At 33.7% G+C, this 20,723-nt stretch overlaps 3 protein-coding genes and 1 long non-coding RNA gene across 5 annotated transcripts; all 4 read left to right on the top strand.

Annotated features, from left to right (window-relative positions):
• The first annotated feature begins 531 nt into the window (after window positions 1-531).
• On the top strand, window positions 532-14,681 carry LOC111704015 (serine/threonine-protein kinase 36). Of its 2 annotated transcripts, none has more exons than XM_023476126.1 (12): window positions 532-865; window positions 1,485-1,564; window positions 1,758-1,832; window positions 2,355-2,415; window positions 3,034-3,095; window positions 4,059-4,091; window positions 4,392-4,470; window positions 5,822-5,897; window positions 6,575-6,653; window positions 10,558-10,684; window positions 10,845-10,922; window positions 14,566-14,681. In XM_023476126.1, the coding sequence occupies exons 1-12, from the start codon at window positions 755-757 to the stop codon at window positions 14,674-14,676; spliced, it is 972 nt and encodes a 323-aa protein (XP_023331894.1). In that variant the 5' UTR covers window positions 532-754; the 3' UTR covers window positions 14,677-14,681. The 2 variants fall into 2 exon arrangements, with proteins under 2 accessions (XP_023331894.1, XP_023331893.1); XM_023476125.1 differs by having other exon boundaries at window positions 534-865; window positions 1,485-1,567; window positions 1,761-1,832.
• On the top strand, window positions 8,872-9,676 carry LOC111704017 (uncharacterized). The gene has a single exon (XM_023476127.1). It carries the CDS (start codon window positions 8,917-8,919, stop codon window positions 9,511-9,513), a length of 597 nt encoding a protein of 198 aa, XP_023331895.1. The 5' UTR covers window positions 8,872-8,916; the 3' UTR covers window positions 9,514-9,676.
• On the top strand, window positions 12,240-12,942 carry LOC111704018 (uncharacterized). The gene is made up of 2 exons (XR_002765728.1): window positions 12,240-12,541; window positions 12,686-12,942. It is a non-coding gene; the product is annotated as an uncharacterized LOC111704018 (long non-coding RNA).
• Window positions 14,682-16,677: 1,996 nt separating the features above from the next.
• On the top strand, window positions 16,678-20,473 carry LOC111704013 (uncharacterized). The gene is made up of 8 exons (XM_023476123.1): window positions 16,678-16,755; window positions 16,819-17,019; window positions 17,882-18,277; window positions 18,530-18,684; window positions 18,940-19,216; window positions 19,546-19,695; window positions 19,765-19,803; window positions 20,110-20,473. Exons 2-8 carry the CDS (start codon window positions 16,851-16,853, stop codon window positions 20,448-20,450), a joined length of 1,527 nt encoding a protein of 508 aa, XP_023331891.1. The 5' UTR covers window positions 16,678-16,755; window positions 16,819-16,850; the 3' UTR covers window positions 20,451-20,473.
• Window positions 20,474-20,723: the final 250 nt, after the last annotated feature.

Raw genomic sequence — 20,723 nt, 5'->3', positions numbered from 1 at the left:
ATTTCTAAAAGTGATAAAACACGAGCCTAAAATACTAAATTCACTCAGCTGATATTACATATTCGAGTCTAGAGCACTGACATTCGAGTCTAGATAACAAAAAATGCAATGCTTCAGACTCAAATAATTTTTTTCTCTACATTTTATTTTATTTTAAAATGATTATTTTAATGTTTTAAAAATATTTTACAAAATAAATTGGTAATAAATTTTGGGAAGAATATTTAAACATGGCGACAGCTTTCCTTCAGAAAAAAATAAAGATGTCTACTTAGGAATGTCGCCTTTATCACAAATTAAATTGCAATCGTCGTTGATTTAAGTAGAAAGTTTTGATTATTTTTTTTATGTAAGTAAAATTCAACGTTTTAAAATTCGAAATAGTTTCACATCAGACATTTCAAAACTTCACCATTTTGTCTAAGAAAGAAATTTAAAATGACTTTACACTCTTTGTTTCATTTGTGCAGATTTTTCTGGGGAAAAGAAACCGGTTTTTATTGACCTAGGTCATTCTTTGCCTTGCTTGCCCTAGGCCCCACAGCGTACAGGTGTACTCTCTCATGTTCATAGTGAACTCCCAGATCTAAACAAACATAAAACATGATGATAGCTGCATAAAACCAAAAGCAATCATTATCATACAATGTTTTACAAGAATTCTAGAAGGAAAGAGTTATAAATTATTTGAACTGTTTTGTGCGTGCGTTTTGAACATAAAAGTCACAATTACAAATATTAATAATATATTACAATGGATCGGTTTAAAGTGATCGAAATGATCGGTGAAGGATCATTTGGCCGAGTATTCAAAGCAGTTGAACGAGACACGGGACAGACGGTGGCATTGAAATTGATACCGAAGGTACAACCATTTATTTATTAAATTTTTTAAAATGCAGGTTTGTGTGTAAACACCAAGAAGGAGATGGGACAGGGGGGGGGGGGTTTCCGTTTTCTTGTCGGGTCCGGCTACGCGGCGATTTTTGGACCCCCCCCCTCTCCTATCAATTTTGTACATGAACACTTGTTTTTAAGCAAAACTATTGTTATCTATTTCTAATTCTGGGTCGAGCGCTGCGGCCAAAACAGACGTTCAATTTCAACAATTTTCAACACAATTAGTATTTATTGGTTATGTAAGGCTAAGACACTTTCTGGCCCGAGCGCTGCGGCTAGAGGGCCGAGGTTAGGACAGGCAAGGGGGCCGGGCACTGCGGCCACAAGAACAATATCCATATGAGATACATGTACAAAATTGATATGTCAAAAATCGTATACTAGGAAATTAACTACTTCTGCAGACCGCAGACCACTGAAAAAGTTAGGTTAAGATACCAGTAAATGGGTATATAGAAATTTTATCAATTAATTATCAATTACTTATTAATTAATGAAATTTAAAAAAAACATTATTCTATATCATCAGCACAACACAAATTGGACTATTAATTTTTTAATATCATTGAATTATTATTATTTAGGTTGGTCACTCGGAAAAAGAAATTTCGTCTCTGAGATCAGAGTTCAAGATTCAAAAAGAGCTCAGTCATCCCAACATAGTTAGGAAAATTTGTTAGCCTTGTAATTTTGTTATATTGCTTATGATAATTAGAATATTATGACAGATATAAATTCAGTCGATTATAGAAGACAATTAATTCTGAGAAAGTTATTGAGATAAAAGACTGTCAATTTTCAGGGGGTTTTTTTATCAGAGGTTCGGAAATCATATAAAGGTTTAAGAACTTGTGCTGTAGAATGTTGGATGCTTTTGAAACTGAGAAAGAATTGATAAGTGTCGCGGAGTTTATTCCTGGTGAACTTTACAGGTTATATGGGGTATGGGCATTCCTTGTGAATTTTACAGGTTATTAAGGGCAGGGGTATTCCTGGTGAATTTTACAGGTTATAAAGGGCAGGGGTATTCCTGGTGAATTTTACAGGTTATAAAAGGCAGGGGTATTCCTGGTGAACTTTATATATAAGGAAAATTAAGGATATTTTTGGTGAAAACATGTAGTTAAATTTACTCATAGAATACAAATACAGAATGCGCCTACTGAAGTTAGCGTTAATAACAATACAATAAAGACAACTTCTTGATTTGATTTTTCATTTATAATAAGCTTTTTTTCCATTACAAGTTTACAAGTAAACAAAGAAGCTTATCTTTGTGTCCATGTATATGTGTAGCCATGTTTGAAACTTGGTTTGAAATCAAAATTGAAATCGAAAGTCGCCTTTATTGTATTGATACATACGACGACGACTGTAGAATATAGGTAGGAAAGAGTGAACCTAGAATATAAAGTGTTGGATGGGTTGTAAACTAAAGTTATATCTATATCCAGGTTATTTGATCTTTACAAGCTGGAAATGGGTTACAGAAGGTTACCAGAAGAACGGGTTCAGGTTTGTATAGATAAATCCTAAATGGTACTATCGACGGAATTTTCAGTTGACTTCCATTTATTTATTTTTTAGTATGTACTCGTCGTCTGATCGATGATGACGTAGATTTCCTTGTTTTTCCTTGTCAAATTTGATTACTTTTAATTTGGGTTGCAGAGACTATTTAGAAAATTGTCAGAAAGTTCTTTGTTAACGTTACTCATATAAATTTGTATTAAAGGGTCGTATCCCGTACTTTGAGTAGAGGGGGAGAGGGGGCCCTTGAAAATCACAAACCCTTCAAATATTTTAATAGTTTTAAAGGAATTTAAGACAATTTAAAAATGATGCTTTATATAGTGTTAAGCGATTATGACAATACAATGAAGACGACATTTTATTTAAGTTTTTAAGTTGATTGTGTAAAAGCTTTTTTTAATGATAAAATATAAATCAATAATATTAATATAAATCAAAATTTAAATCGAAAGTTGTTTTCATTAATTGATATAATCGCCTACCACTGCACTAAAACTAAAATTGTCAGAAACTGCTTAAAATTTTATTATTATAAAAATTATTAGAGTTTGAATTGATTAAAAAATTAACAAGAATTAATTATTATCCAACTAATTTAAGGAGATTTGTGGTGATCTACTCTCTGCATTACACTATCTTCATTCTCATAGAATACTTCACAGGAACAAACACATACGAAAACCAACAAAATTGTACTTATCAATCATATATGAAAACATTATATTAATAATACAAAAAATTTGACAAAATGTATACAAATATTAAACATGAAATGAAAATAGCTTAAAGGGAGTGTTCGCGAAAAATGAAAGGGGGTATAGGCTTAATGCGATCAAAAGGCGCTTTTGATCGTTACTAATCTTACTTCTATCTGTTGCGTCTCTTAGGAGAAAATTGTTAAAAACGACTAATACCGAAGAACGTAGTGTCCAAACAAATTCAGAAAGATGCAACATTCAACTCGGATCGTAAACAAATCAATTTTATTCCAAACAAATCATTCAGATATTACAAACAATTGTCGACATCGATTATTTTTCGACGCATTCGTAAATAGTTGATATTTCATAATATTTTGTATCTCAGAGTTATTTTTCAATTTCGAGGATTTTTGATAATGAAGACGACATTTTCATATTTTCCAGGAATGTTTGAAAATCCAGCGCCAGCGAAAATTATTTTAAAAAAAACAAAATCAAAAATATTATGACATATTAACTATATGCGAATGCGTCGAAAAATAATCGATGACTACTGTTTGTAATATCTGAATGATTTGTTTGAAATTAAATTGATTTGTTTACGATCCGAATTGAATGTTGCATCTTTCTGAATTTGTTTGGACACTACGTTCTTCGGTGTGAGTCGTTTTTAACAATTTTCTCCTTATAGACGCAACAGATAGAAGTAAGATTAGTAGCGATCAAAAGCGCTTTTTTATCGCATTAAGCCTATAACCCCTTTCATTTTTGTGCGAACACTCCCTTTACTAAGGAAAAAGAGATCTGAAAAAGTCTGAAGTTTTATATTGTGAATTTCAGGATCAAGCATTGATCTCCATCTTGCAGAATTTTAAATTTAAAATTTAGAATTTTAATTTTCTAAGATGTTTATTTTGATTACAGAGATATAAAGCCACAGAACATTTTACTGGATAGGTATGGTATAATAGATAAACTTGAGTCATTTATTTCAATTTGTTTTTAATAAATTACAAAAATCATTTTAATTTGTATTTGTCAAATGAAATCTCATACGCTTTAGAACTTTCCCCTTATGATATTGGATCATCTAATTTAGCGTAAAAATTCACACAGATTTTTAAAGAAGCATTTAACTGTACTTCTTTCTGCTTTAGATTTCTTACATTTGATGATAATAGCATTCCTCCTTTCAAATTCATGGCTATTGGACAGGGGAATGGCTAAAAAATAACTTTAATTTTTTCATATTTGTAGCAATGGACGTGCCAAACTTTGCGATTTTGGATTTGCGCGAAATCTAGGAGTTCACACTTTAGTGCTGACATCCATAAAGGTAGAAACTAGAGCACAGACTATATAGTGCTGACATCTATAAAGGTAGAAGCTAGAGCACAGACTATATAGTGCTGACATCTATAAAGGTAGAAGCTAGAGCTCAGACTATAGTGCTGACATCCATAAAGGTAGAAACTAGAGCACAGACTATATAGTGCTGACATCCATAAAGGTAGAAACTAGAGCACAGACTATATAGTGCTGACATCTATAAAGGTAGAAGCTAGAGCACAGACTATAGTGCTGACAACGATAAAGGTAGAAGCTAGAGCACAGACTATAGAGCTGACATCTATAAAGGTAGAAGCTAGAGCACAGACTATAGTGCTGACATCTATAAAGGTACAAGCTAGAGCACAGATTATTTTAGCGCTCACATCTATAAAGGTAGAAGCTTTAGCACAGAATATAGGGCTGACATCTATTAAGCTAGAAGCTAGAGCACAGACTATATAGTGCTGACATCTATTAAGGTAGAGTCTAGAGCACAGACTATATTGCTGACATCTATAAAGGTAGAATTATAGAGAACAAACTCTGTTGGTGACATCTATAACGGTAGAAAGCTAGAGTACAAACTCTGGTGCTTACATTTAAAAGGTTGACAGCTTAAGTACAAACTCTGGCGCTGACAGCTATAAAGGTAGAAAGCTAGAACACCGACTATAGTGCTGACATCTTAAAAGGTAAAAAGCTAGAGTTAAGACTATAAAGTGTCGACCCCTATAAAGGTAGAAAGCTAGAGTTAAGACTATAATGCTAAAGTCTATAAAGTTAGCAATGTTTCGGATCCGTATCATTTTGATGCGGATCCGGATCCGGATCCTGACTCTGATACGGATCCGGATCCGGATCCGACCAAATGATACGGATCCGACCGGATCCGCATCCGAAACACTGAAAGTTAGAAAGCTCACAGTATAAAGGTAGATAGCTAGAGTACAGACTATTAAGCAAACAAGATAGAGGTAGAAAGCTAGAGTACAGGTTATAGTGCAGACATCTATAAAGGTAATAAGCTAGAGTACAAACTTTTGTGCTGACATCTTTAAGTGACTAGTTGTGTATTATATTTGGTAAACAACTGCACAAATGCACATGTGCACATGTGCACAGGACACCACTGAACATGAACTGTGCATGTACTGTACATTATGGCTATGTGTACGCCACTAGACATGTACTGCACTACAATATGTGGTTCACCACTTTACACATGCTAAGCTATATTACGTCTATTGTTACACCACTTAACATGTACTGTACTGCTGGTTACACCACTTAACATGTACTACATTATGTAGAGGTTGGTACTCCATGGTGCAGGTACTGTACTGTATTATGTCTAGGGTACACCACTGTACATGGCACCTGAGCTCATTGAGGAAAAACCATACGATCACACAGCAGATATTTGGTCGCTAGGTAATACAATTTTGTAATTAGTCACATTTCAATCAGTTAAATAATCACATTTTTGATAAAAATTATATAATTCACCTTGCACTAGTTCCGAAGTTATCTTTGATACATTTTAAAAACATGTTTGAGAATTTTTGTTTTTAAAACTTTCAAACTCATTCAGGGATTTGTTTTTTTTGTAAGCCAGAAAAAATAAAAATAAATCAAGATTAGTTCAGAAACGATCATTTCGTAAAATCCCTTTAAAACATTAGAAAATTATAGGCAAAAACTTTTTATTTTTGAAATATATTTGTCAAAGTACAAAAAAATTGTTTTTTAGCCTTAAATAAAACTTTTTTGGAACATCGATAAACGGAAAAATGAACGATATTCAGCAGTTTAAGGTGCATCCTTTGATACCAATATCAACAATCAACATGTTATGAAATATTGGATAAATCTACCGTCCCTCATGATCTCACTTTTTAAAAATCATTAAATACTGAAAGAGAGTTAATTTTCAAAAAAAAAATTATAAATGTTGGTGTGAATTTGTTACTGTATGATTTATTTATGGTGCAAAAAGGATTTAACATTCACTCACAATTAAATAGTTTACCCTTACTTTGTTATTGTAAAAATTGTTAAAAGAAACTGCTGGGTTTTTTTGTTTTTATATTTCTATTTATTTTTTAAAGGATGTATTGTATATGAACTTTTAACTGGTTATCCGCCATTCTCCACCTCTTCACTTTTTCAGCTAATAAAAAAAATAAGGTTAGTTTGGTTTTAGGGCTAGAACCCAGATTACACCAGCCTAATACAAAACAAAATTTTGGGAATGTTGGCGCTGAATTTTCTTGGAGATTTTAATGCTGAATTCGGGAGCAAGGAAAAGGATACATGTGAATATATTGCACCTTCCCTTTTTTTAAGTTACATCATCTTAATTTGTTCAACCTAGTTTTGGGAATTAAATAGTTTGTTTAAATTTATTTGGCTTTATAAACGCAAATTTATTACAAAATTGATAATTTGTTGTTGATAAATAATCGATTAATACTCGATTATTATTAACGAACAAGTGAATAATTAAAGATATTAATTCGTTGATAAATATGATTGATAATCTTGACGGATAAATTGATTAACTTGCTAACTATTAATAAGATAGAAAATTAACGTACAGAAATTATGTCTGAAAAATCAATTAAAATTACAAGTTTTGTTTGAATTCCAATGAGCATGTTTCCTAAACTTCTTTATCAACTAAAAATTTAATTTTATCTTTCTTTTTATGTGGACTTTGGTTGCATGGCAATGTAATGCATTGGATCAAACAAATCTTTGGTAAAGCATCTTTAACATTAAATATTTCTCAGTTATTTTTAGACAAAAGTGGGTAATTTCTTAACAAATATTCTATGGACCTCTGTAGCCCTTCTTTTAGAAAAAAATAGAAACTTTCTGTGATGATATATCTGTCTTAACCCGACCTTCCTAACCTTACCTGGAATTTTACAATCAAGGGAATTTTCTCTTTTCCAGAAGAATGGTCGGGAAGAACTTGGGATCAAAAGTTGTCTTGACTGAGAATGATTTTAGCCCCATACATTGGCTTTACTAACAATTCAATTCCTTCTATTGGTTAGATTTAAAAGTTTAACTTCCTCTCTTGGTTAGATTTAAAAGTTTAACTTCCTCTATTGGTTAGATTTAAAAGTTTAACTCCCTCTATTGGTTAGATTTAAAAGTGTAACTCCCTCTATTGGTTAGATTAAAAGTTTAACTTCATCTATTGGTTAGATTTAAAAGTCTAACTTCCTCTATTGGTTAGATTTAAAAGCTCAACTCGCTCTCTTGGTTAGATTTAAAAGTTTAACTTTCTCTATTGGTTAGGTTTAAAAGTCTAAATTCCTCTATTGATTAGATTTAAAAGTTTAACTTCCTCTCTTGGTTAGATTTAAAAGTTTAACTTCCTCTATTGGTTAGATTTAAAAGTTTAACTTCCTCTATTATAACTATTAATTACTAATTAACCGGGAGATTAAGGGAGGATAATTAAATTGAGGGGAAAACCACTTAGCCGAGGGCCTCCAAGACCTTTTTGGGGTTCTAAACCTCACGAGCGTAGTGAGGGAGGTTTAGAACCCCAAAAAGGTCGAGGAGGCCCAAGGTTAAGTGGTTTTCCCCTCAATTTATTTATCCTCATGAAAACTCCCGGTTAAGTAGTAATTTATCGTTTAATCTCCTGTTCAACAAAATAACCAACCGTGGGGGATAAAATAATAATGAAATCAATAAAACTATCAGTTATGATTTTAATTCTCCTATATCTTACAATGCATATGGAAAAATATTTAATAAGCAAATTTATTGATTTCTAAAAATAGTAATTGGGTTTCTAAATTTCTCAATATTTTTGTGAAAACTTTGCAACATTTTTGTGAAAACTTCGCAAAAGATGTATAGAAATTCAGAAACTTCTCATTCAAGAAAGAGCTTCCGTACCATTAACATGTCATCCATCATTGATCTCAAATCTGCTCTTGAGCTTTTAAAGCCGGATTATAGAAGAAAGGTAAGAACTAAATTGAAAAAGAATTGTCTGTAAATTGATATAAATCAATAGATAACACTAAACATGGTCACCTTAAAAGGAAGAGACTTTATTTAGGACCTAAAACTTTAAATTCAAAAAAAGGTTTAAATGGATTCTTGGAAAAAGTCTTTAATTAAGTTACATATCAGTTGATAAAAAATGTTTATAGCTTCAGGAAATCAGGAAAAAACTTTTTTATAGTTGTATCTGCATTTTCAATCTTTGTGGGTAACCTTGTACATTGCACAATAGATTAATATTACATAGTACAATCAAGAAAAATAAGTTGTTTTTTAACAAATATTGTTGATTTTGATTCTTGCAAACAAATATTTGTTCCTGAATTTATATTTAAATTAAAGATTGAGTATGACAGATAAGATTTATTCATATTTTTTTAGGTCATAATCATTCTAGCATACTTTGGAGGGCTTCGTAATGTGGATTGTGGAGTTGATGGACCTTCAAATTGAGAAGATGGTGAAAAAGAATGATGGGATGCTTGTAACACATTGTAGGTCGAAACAGCGCTCAGACAAGAAGGAAACCAAGTTCCTAGTTCCTAACGATGGGCCAGTAAATTTTGCAGCTGTTATTGATGATTATCTGAACGTGATTATATGTAGCCTTGGTCATTTCAGGGGTCGTGTATTTTTTAAGGGTACTCCTGCTGCATATGCTGACCAGCATATGGGGAAAAATCTTGTAAGTAAAGTGCCATGTAAAATGGCAACAGTTCTTGGTCTAGATAATCCAGTATCTTTTACATTTCATTCTCTACGACGCTTGTCCGCCGCAGCAGCAGCTGACAGCGGAGCATCCGTTCAACAGCTTATGGATTTTTATGGATGGTCTAATCCGAGCATGCCTCAAGAATGTGTATCATCCAGCAAAGCTTCTGTAAAATCAATGGCTGATAAACTTCAAGGACCTTCTAATCAAGTAGAAAAAACAGAGGTTAGCGAAGTCAGTATAGAGAATATTGAAACATGTTCCTCAGCTTCACCTCCTCAGAGTAGAAAGCCCTATATGTGATTCAAAATGCAGACAAAATAATAATTATCGAACATTTTCATGGGAACAACTTTACAATGTAATTATGTAAACCCGAAAAGAATGATGAAATATAATATATTTGATGACAGCTCAGTAAAGCTGTATGTACATGTTTTGATCTTTCCTAGATCAAATATTAAACTAGGTGTACGTGTAGTTTACTTGTTTCAACTATTTTAATTAAAATTAATTGAGAGAGCGATAAATGTAAATATAAAATTGAATTAGAGAAATATTTATATGATAAATCTGTATGGATCACAGGGAGGATAAGTAATTATCCTCCCTGTAAAGAGGGAGGATAAGTAATTATCCTCCCTGTAAATGGGGAGGATAAGTAATTATCCTCCCTGGAAATAAAAAAGGAGGGAATTAAAGGTTGGTTATATTGTTGAACAGGAGATTAAAAGTTTTACTCCCTCTATTAAAAGTTTAACTCCCTCTATTAAAAGTTTAACTTCCTCTATTGGTTAGATTTAAAAGTTTAACTTCCTCTATTGGTTAGATTTAAAAGTTTAACTCCCTCTCTTGGTTAGATTTAAAAGGTTAACTTCCTCTATTGGTTAGTTTAACTTCCTCTATTGGTTAGATTTAAAAGTTTAACTCCCTCTCTTGGTTAGATTTAAAAGTTTAACTTCCTCTATTGGTTAGATTTAAAAGGTTAACTTCCTCTATTGGTTAGATTTAAAAGTCTAACTTCCTCTATTGGTTAGGTTTAAAAAATTAACTCGCTCTTTTGGTTAGATTTAAAAGTCTAACTTCCTCTATTGGTTAGATCTAAAAGTTTAACTCCCTCTATTGGTTTGATTTAAAAGTTTAACTCCCTCTATTGGTTAGATTTAAAAGTCTAACTTCCTCTATTGGTTAGATTTGAAAGTTTAACTTCCTCTATTGGTTAGATTTAAAAGTTTAACTTCCCCTATTGGTTAGAATTAAAAGTCTAACTTCCTCTATTGGTTAGATTTTAAAGTTTAACACCCTCTATGGGTTAGATTTAAAAGTTTAACTCCCTCTATTGGTTAGATATGAAAGTATACAGTGGCCTGCTCACCTATCGGTGGAAAGTAGAAGCTTCCTTCAAGGAGTTCTAGAGAAGGAAAGTAGGAAAAGATTGAACTGGCCTGAGTTGGCTTTGCATCCTTTTGTCAAGGTGAAAACTAAATATTCAATAATTTATAATTTCTCAATATTTCAAAAAAAAGCTTCCGATTTTAATGGTAAATTTCAAAACATGTTTACTTTATCATTTCTTCAAAAAAGAAATTTCTATATAATAAAATATTTGTCAATTTGGTTTGTTTAATTTTTAGGACAGAGTTTGTATTCTAGCAGGATCAGAGAGTGCCCCTCTCACATCCAACCTCTCAGAGAGTCAAGAACTAGCCAAGGTACGAAATAGAAATCCAAGGGTATATTTTAACTAGAAATATCACCCCACCCATCCCCCTTCCCTTTTCAGAAATAATTTTTCCCCTGTAAATCTGCACATTTTTGAAGTTTTTTTTCTTGGCTTAATTGGCGTATAAATGCCTTTTCAACCATAGGGAAAAATTGTCAATTGATGCCCATTTGCAATTTTTAATCTTTCTTCCAAGTCTTTGAAATTTTTCTTTCAAAGTTTTCCTTATCAGATATTTTATTTTTTAAAAAGATGCACTGTGAAACAAAAATATATTTTAAGTTGTCTTTACAATAAATGCTTTCATAATAAATGTTTTTGTTCTCATGCATTACAAAATTATTCTTTAAAAAATTAATCAATGTAGTTGGTTTAACTGTTTTAGGGTTTCCTTAAGTTTTGTTCACAATTCTACCATTGTTTTGTTTTTTTTATAATATTTAAAAATTATATTTTACCCAACCATTGCATGTTCGGTCCGATTGAACTAAAATTTGAAGCTAATTTCTAGTGTTTGATAAGAGTTATTGTTTCTTTTGTTATCTACATATATGTATATATATATATTATATATATATATATATATACATGCATAATTTATATATAAATAATTTTATAAATGTTAGCTTTAGCTGGCCAAAGGGTTGGACCGAATTGGCTAAAAAAATTTGAGGAAAGCTCTGGGAATCTTGTGGGTAACATAGGCTAAAAAAATGAACTTTTTTTCTTGACAAAATTCTGATTTTTTCCACGGGCAACGCCGTGCACTTCATCTAGTCTTTGATATTTCTAACACTTAACAAAAGGATAAGATTTCCAAAAACATACTTTTACTCAGATTGACCGTAAACGTAACCTCAACTTGCTTTCCATGCAAACTACAAAGATGGCAATGGTACCCTTAAAATCTTGGGCTGATCAAGTATGATTTTGAAAACTGATTAATTTCTTTTTTGGTTTCTCTACAAAAGTGACTTGCGGATTTCTAGTGCAGGAAAACAAACAGGAGTTATCAGAATTAAACACTTTAACCCCTAGCAAAACTACATTTTAGGTTAATTAGATTAAGGTTTTAAGAGTACCATTGTGAATCGGGCATTGTCATCTTTGCATGGAGGGTTACTTGAAATTAAGCTTACAGTTCATTACATACTTCTTAGAATCTTCATCTCTGAAGTACCATAGGTTTTGGGTAATCTTTAGCATTTTAGAATAATGTTAATTACTTATGAATTCACAATTAAATGAGCTTAATTTAAATGAAATTATTTCTAACGATTGATAGATTGACAGATGTTAATAATATTGTAATATTTAAAGTATAGGTGACTCATGCTAAAAACCTCCCCCAGCCTCACACCTTTATCTCTTTGTTCTTTTAATGAATGCGGAGTAGTTAACCTGAACTGATTCATTAAGATTCAACAGTGCACCCCAGATCCTTGAATAGAACAGACGTATGAGCCAAGCTCCGTTTGTTAAAACGAGGCTGGGGGACACTTCATGGATAGCTCTAAGAAGGCTTAAAACATGTGGACTTACATGATTTATCTTATATGATCATATCTTCAGGAATACAATAAACCATTGATGAGACAGATATCTCAGGTTACAACAGATCAGAGGAAGAAACCATTGATGAGACAGATATCTCAGGTTACAACAGATCAGAGGAATAAACCATTGATGAGACAGATATCTCAGGTTACAACAGATCAGAGGAATAAACCATTGATGAGATAGATATCTCAGGTTTACAGTAGAATCAGAGATATGTGGTTCCACCTCAGTACAGCTGGTTCAACTACCTACACACTCTAATATCCCAGGTGTTCCTATGGTTAGAAACACTAAAGGCTCCGAGGATTGCTGGAACTATAGAATGGATAATAGAATCAGAGCAATGTAGTTCCACCTCTATACAGCTGGTTCAACTCCCTAAACCCTCTAATATTCCAGGTGTTTCTATGGTTAGAAACACTGTGGACTCAGAAGATAATACAGGCCAATGAATCCAGGTGAAAGGAGATCATGAGGATCTATAAAGTAGATGGGAGATCAACTGAGATGCAGAGCATCCTACAAATCAAAGAGATATCAATTAGATGGGAGATCAACCGAGATGCATAGCATCCTATAGATCAAAGAGATATCAATGAGATGGGAGATCAACCGAGATGCAGAGCATCCTACAGATCAGGGAGATAACAATTAGATGGGAGATCAACAGAGATGCGTAGCATCCTACAGATCAAGGAGATATCAAGTAGATGGGAGCTCAATCGAGATGCAGAGCATCCAACAGATCAAGGAGACATCAAGTAGATGGGAGAACAACCGAGATGCAGAGCATCCTACAGATCAAGGAGATATCAAGTAGATGGGAGATCAATCGAGATGCAGAGCATCCAATAGATCACGGAGATATAGAGCAGACTGTAGATCAACAGAGATGCAGAGCAGACTACAGATAATGTGGATACTGCAGATATTGCAGATATGAAGGATACTGCAGATATTGCAGATATGAAGGATACTGCAGATATGGAGGATACTGCAGATACTGTGGAGACCAGAGATCCAGAGCAGATTGATAGAGAGCTAGGATGGATCACAAAGATCACCAGCTATATGAACCACAGGAGAACTGCAAGTATGAGATCATAGATCTACAGCAGATTGACAGAGAACTAGGATGATCATAAATCACCAATTACAAGTATCACAGGAGAAGATCATAGGTCTGAAGCAGATTGATAGATAGCTAGGATTGATCAGGAGATCACCAGTTATATTATCTATAGAAGGATCAGCTGAGACCACATCTAGCTCAGCAGGGAACAGAGGCTCAGATGAACTACCGAGGGACTCTTCCTACATAAGGGTCAGTGGGAACTTGCCTAACCACTGAGGGACTCTCCATATATAAGAGTCAGTGGAGGCTTGCTTAACCACTGAGGGACTCTTCATATATAAGAGTTAGTGGAGACTTGCTTAGCCGTTGAGGGACTCTTTCTCTATAGGAGTTAGAGGAGACTTGCTTTACCACTGAGGGACTCTTCATATATAAGAGTTAGTGGAGACTTGCTTTACCACTGAGGGACTCTTCATATATAAGAGTTAGTGGAGACTTGCTTAGCCGCTGAGGGACTCTTCCTATATAGGAGTTAGTGGAGACTTGCTTTACCACTGAGGGACTCTTCCTATATAAGAGCTAGTTGAGACTTATCTTACCGCTGAGGGACTCTTCCTACATAGGAGTTAGTGGAGACTTGCTTTACCGCTGAGGGACTCTTCCTATTTAAGAGCTAGTGGAGACTTGTCTTACCCCTGAGGGACTCTACAGATATATGGAATATGGTTTAATATAAATAGATATTAACAGATATATTTGTACCAATAAAATGTAGATTGATAAGCCCACTTATTCAAGACCTTGAGAGATAGATATTATACACAAGATGAGAGGTTTGGGTGAATTATGGATTGGTACTGGGAATGAAAGTGAAGTCTTGTATTAACCTTCAAAGATGAGGGACAAGGATTGATCTTGATTTCCCTAGGATTTATGTCTGGGATTGTAACGATATCAAAGGATTAAATATTACAATATTACTATCATAAATATTCAGGAGATTCAGCGCCAGGACAAAGCAAAACTTCTGCCTGGAAATTCCCAAACGTTAATTAGGTATTTAATCCTATCATTTTCTCTCAGTAAAATAAGAATCAATGAAAATTAAAACCCGGCCCCTGGGATTAACAAGGGGGGAGGGCAGAAGTCCTCAATTTGTAAGCATCGCCAACCAAACGTGTTTTGCGGCATGCGCGCTCCTCAATTTGTAATCTCCGCCACCTCAATTTGTAATCAGGAATAAAAATGTTAACATGAAATCGTTTATTTCTATGAAATAAGACCATATTGACCTCTTTCAAAGGTCCTTTGGTGTACAATATTTTTAAAGCTTTTTCTTTTGTTGTTTATTTCGAAAATAAATCTTTATATGTGCCACATGAAGCACTAGAAATAATTAGTGAACTTGATACTTTATTTCACTAGTGGTCGGGATGAGACTGATCTTTCAAAATTTTCTGTTCTTTCTATCCATGTAATTAGTTTTGTTGTAGATGTTGAACTCGAGTAGGCGAATACAAAAATCTAAACACTTCAAAGGTTTTTTGAAAATATCTTTTAAATGGAGATGATATTACTTTGCTCGGGGTGAGATAAATTTTAGTAAACAGGCAACCCTTCCTTTTAGAATCTTAACTTCAATCATCAAATGCAGTCATTAAATTGGCGAATTGGATCTAAGATTCGGCTCAAATAATCTATGCCTTGTTTCTCAGTTTTTGTTGACCAACCCAATTGTAAATTTAGTTTAAGTCAATACATATGCCATGAAACCCCGATAATTATTATTATTATTTACAGTCAACCTACAGTCAAAGAATACTGTGTTAAAAATGCATTAAATTAAAATCTCAAAAACAAGATTTTATGTTGATTACAAATTGAGGAGCGCGCATGCCGCAAAACATGTTTGGGTGGCGGTGATTACAAATTGAGGACTTCTGCACTCCTCCCCTCGCCCCATATCAGGTTTCCCGTGAAATAATGACCTAAATTTCAAGTTGGGAATTGGAATAGCGCTCATTTACATGGACTCAACACAATATTCACAGCTTAAACTTTTAAATTGAAGGATTTATTTTAATAAGAGTACCCTATAAACCCTTGTCTCATCATGATATGGAAGATATCGTCGTAACCACAATTGAAAATCAACAATTTTTAAAAGGAAAATCCTGGAGCTTTTAAGGGTACAGTTGTGAATCGAATTTGCAGCTCTATAAATAAAGGGTTACTGAAAATTACGACTATGACAGCAATCCAGATAATTGTGCACATGTTTCGATCTAATCTTCCCAGATTTTGCTGATGTAAAAATCCAGATAATTGTGAACATGTTTCTATCTAATCTTCCCAGATTTTACTNTACTGTACTTTACTGTACTGTACTTTACTGTACTGTACTTTACTGTACTGTACTTTACTGTACTGTACTTTACTGTACTGTACTTTACTGTACTGTACTTTACTGTACTGTACTTTACTGTACTGTACTTTACTGTACTGTACTTTACTGTACTGTACTTTACTGTACTGTACTTTACTGTACTGTACTTTACTGTACTGTACTTTACTGTACTGTACTTTACTGTACTGTACTTTACTGTACTGTACTTTACTGTACTGTACTTTACTGTACTGTACTTTACTGTACTGTACTTTACTGTACTGTACTTTACTGTACTGTACTTTACTGTACTGTACTTTACTGTACTGTACTTTACTGTACTGTACTTTACTGTACTGTACTTTACTGTACTGTACTTTACTGTACTGTACTTTACTGTACTGTACTTTACTGTACTGTACTTTACTGTACTGTACTTTACTGTACTGTACTTTACTGTACTTTACTTTACTGTTCTTTACTGTACTGTAATTTACTGTACTTTACTGTACTGTTATTTACTGTATTGTAAGTTACTGTATTGTACTATACTGTAGTTTACTGTATTGTAATTTACTGTATTGTACTGTACTGTACTGTACTGTACTGTACTGTACTGTACTGTACTGTACCGTACTGTACTGCACTGCACTGCACTGCACTGCACTGCACTGCACTGCACTGCACTGCACTGCACTGAACTGTACTGTATTGTGCTTTAGAGAGTAAATCAGCTTCAAGGCCGGCCACACAAACTTCGTAGATTCTCTGATGTCGGGCAAACCTCGGGAATACTTCTTGGTGAGCATTAGATTTAATTTTAATATTTTTTTTCAGTTCTGAAATTGATTTTTTTTGTTTTAGGCCGCCATAATCCAAAGTTGGCCAACCGTAGAATGTCTGAAGCTATTCTACCAAGTATGGCTCAGGCCCACTACTTGTCTCCTGAACAACCTCTTCCCTCGTCAGCCCACCTAGGTCAACATCAACCTGTTCCTCCGCATAGACATCCTTTCCTCCTTCAACCCCTATTTCAGGGCTCTAATCTACCTTCAGTCTATTTAGGTTAGGGTGTATATATTCTTTAATTTACTGGCTCCGGGGTGGGTTGATTTAAAATATTTTGGGAGAAAAAGATTTGCAATTAAATATTAATTATCAAGTTAAGCTCCAGGTTTTAATTTTTTCTCCAAAAAAAATGAATTACTTCATCCTGAAAATTATTTAAGGGACTGTACGCGTAATTTCAAGTGACCCTCCATGCAAAGATGTCAAAGCCCAATTTAAAACCTTCGACTGATAAATGTTGTTTTTTGGCGGATAGCAATAAGACGAGGATTTGATAACGACTAACTATATTTTAAATATAAAGTTACAAAGTTAGAAAAATATATATCTCCTGGCTTCTGGAAACTCCCCTATTCTTTCTCCTTGCCGCGAGAAGTTCTCTAAGGAAAGACAACTTTCATAGCCGCCACAGTTTGACTTATTCTCACTTTCTTATGGAACACTTTCCTTTGCAAATTTTTTAAGTTTTAAAAATATTAATATCCACTTTCTAGAATTTGCAAAAAAAAATATTTTCTTTTGAATTTTTGGAAACCGTTTTTAATGAAAAATATTCTGTTATGTCAAGTTACACAAGAAGCGTATCAACTGTGTTGAGGTCAAACTGTATATTTAAACAAAGCTATCTTTACTCGATGAACAGTCAAAGGTTTATAGGGTACCAATGTAAACCGTTACCTTCTTTGCATGGAGGGTCACTTGAAATTACGCTTACAGTTCCTTTAATGTCCCCCAATTCAGCGGAAAAAAAGAGAAAGTATCTACAAATAACTATTGGGAAGGAGAAATACTTCGGAATGGGAACCGTGGGGAGATGAATGGGTGATTTCAAAATAATGCATTTATACCCCGTATCCAGGACAACAGGTTTCCTTCCTTCCCAACCAGTTCCTTCATTCAAATCAAGTCTACCAGAATACTGGAGTTCACAACCCACAGATTAAAGCTTCAAACCAACAGCTTTTTAATCTCCAACCTTCGTCTGTCCATCAAAATAAGTCTCAGGCAGGTCTTCCTTCTCCAAACCCTCATCCGTTCTCATCAGATTCGTCCCTGCAGCCTCAACAAGGTTCTCCTTACTCCCGACATAACCTAGATTCAGCAAACCAACTTCCGACAAATTTGAACCCGTGTTCTGCTCCTGCTCAGAATATGGAATCAGATATTGCAGCCCAGCCTGTCCAGTGTTCAAGGGTTAATTTTCAAGGACAATATTCTGGTCAACGTAGTAGTGTTCCTATTCAATTTACTTCAGGTAAATATCTTGCTATTTATTAAGTAGGACATTTTTTATACTTTGTGCCATATTTGATTCAGCAAGGCACTCTTTAACTGATGGAAGTATCTTTGTTTTTTGTCTGAAAATCGATTAACTAAACTTCCGACTTCCAATGAATCAAATGTTTAGGCTAGTTAGTGAGCCAATTCTAGTAGATTTTTTTTATATCAAACTTCCTCTGAGAAAAGGTTGCTTTAAATAATATTATAATTTTTTTATTGGTTTCAGATCTGACGAGCAATCCTGAAAAAATATTAAGGCCTTCGCCAATCATTAAGCTCTCTGGAAATAAAGAGAACTTAGAAAACATCCAGACTGAAATACTGACTGAGGAGGGTGATTACTCTACCCTAAAAAATCAGAATCCAAGTACCCAGGCAGGGGAATATATTTTGAAGAATTGCCCCATCCCTTTTTTCATGGAGTGGTCACCCAAAAAATCTCGTTTTTATATTTCTTATAAATCCCTCTCCATTTGAATGAAAATGAAAATAAAAACTTTATTGCAGGGGCTGGGGCGGGGGGTAATGTTTGAAGAGGGATGGGTGAGTACTATTTTTGAAGGTTGAGGGGGGGGGGGTTTGATATTTTGAAAAATGAAAAAATTGTTATCAAGAAAATATCCACCCTGTATCTAGGAAATGGCTTTGGAAACTGATCTGATTGGAGAGCATCTGAAGAATTTAAGTATTGACAGTAATGAGACTATTAAGAATACAGATGCTCATGATCCAAGGGATGATGATGATGATTCTGAAGCACTAGATGAGGATGAGAATGATGAATGGAACGAGTTCCTTGATCTCCAGTTAAAAGAATGTCTTCAGGAGCTGGAGGAACAGAAGACCTGTAATTCAATTCATAATTCGAACTTTCTTCTCATGGTTTTACCGCTGCTTAAGTCTCCTATTTCAGGTGGGTTTTTTTAATCAATCAATTAGGAATTTAAAGGGAATGTTATTGTAATTTCATTATGCCTAATTTACAATTAGAACCATCTTAACCTTATCTAATCAATAATGTGGACAATATGGTCATTTTTTAGCTTGAAAATTGTTCAATTCTCACAATTTTCTCAATTGTTCCTGCTGCGAAAGCACATTTAAAAATGGCCAATATGAATATCAGACCAAACATTTAAGAGTACCATTGTGAATGGAAAATAGAGGGTCATTTATAATAACGTTTTTGCACTTTCAGTCCCTTTTTGTCTAATGTTTCGTTTCTTATAAAATTCTGTTTAGTGAGTTCTGAAGTTGTAAAAAAAATAGTGGACCTGTTAGTAATCCCACTTTACACTTCGGGAAAATTTGCCATCCCCACTTCTTCCTATATGACGAGTCTTGAAGAGGGAGGGGTGGCAGATCTTCTAATGGATTATCTACAAAGATCAGGTAAACTAACCAAACCAAATCAAAAATTAATTTAAAACAAACAAAAAATTTGATTTTTAAATGTTTTAGATCTCAGAGAAAACTTGGAGTGTGTTAAATCAATAACAGGAAAAAAATCTTTATAAATTAATATATTTAATTTTTATCATTGTTTATAAATCAAATGTTCCCTATAAGTCCATTGCGTTGAGAGGAAACATTGTTAAACTAGAAATATGAGACTCTACAGTGTACATGTTCTTTTATGGCAGTTTTTATGTATATTCTCTGTTGCAAAAAATGATGTGATCATTAGGATTGCAGCCTTGCAGCTGCAGGGATGCAATATATAGCACCATAATGTGTGTTCATCTATATATACTTTCCTTGTAATTATATGTATTAAAAAAACGTAATAGATTTTTGTGTGTGTAGGCCTGCTTCTTAGATTGGTTTATACTTCTAGAAATAGTCCGCAGGTTCTTCATTCTACCATATTTCCCGCACTTCTCTCAATACCTGATACTCAGATCCGATCTAACACACTGACAATCCTGCTCAAAACTATCCCGCAAAATCTTCCAGAAAATGCGCCAAGCTGCTACGAAATCGTCCAAGTTATTCAAGAGGAAAATGACGAAGAACTTCTAAAAAATGCTATGCTTTGTCTCATTCTTCTGAAAAAGTATGCTCAAGTGGATTTACAAAAGATGATAAGTGTATTCTCCATGGCAAAGTGTGAATCTATATTGAAAACCCTACAATATGAATCTTAAAAACATGAATTTGTAAAAGAAAATTGTGTTTTTTTACTTTCATTATAATTTGAAATAATTATAGGTTGAAACCAATTATTTTTATAATTCAAATAGTGTGTAAGAAACCGAAGAATTTAAAATTTAACGGGAAATAGAAATAGAATTTCATTTTTGCTTTCTTTTAAAATTGGTAATTGGTCATTGTTTACGCACACATGGGATACCTTTATACTCTCCAAGGTGTTTGGGACATTCTGTAAACTCTCCAAGGTGTATGGGACATCATGTATA

The sequence above is a fragment of the Eurytemora carolleeae genome, unplaced genomic scaffold, assembly GCF_000591075.1.
Source record: "Eurytemora carolleeae unplaced genomic scaffold, Eaff_2.0 scaffold572, whole genome shotgun sequence".
Lineage (NCBI taxonomy): Eukaryota > Metazoa > Arthropoda > Copepoda > Calanoida > Temoridae > Eurytemora > Eurytemora carolleeae.
The sequence above is the reverse complement of the archived record's forward strand: the minus strand, read 5'-3'. Positions and strand labels throughout refer to the sequence as shown.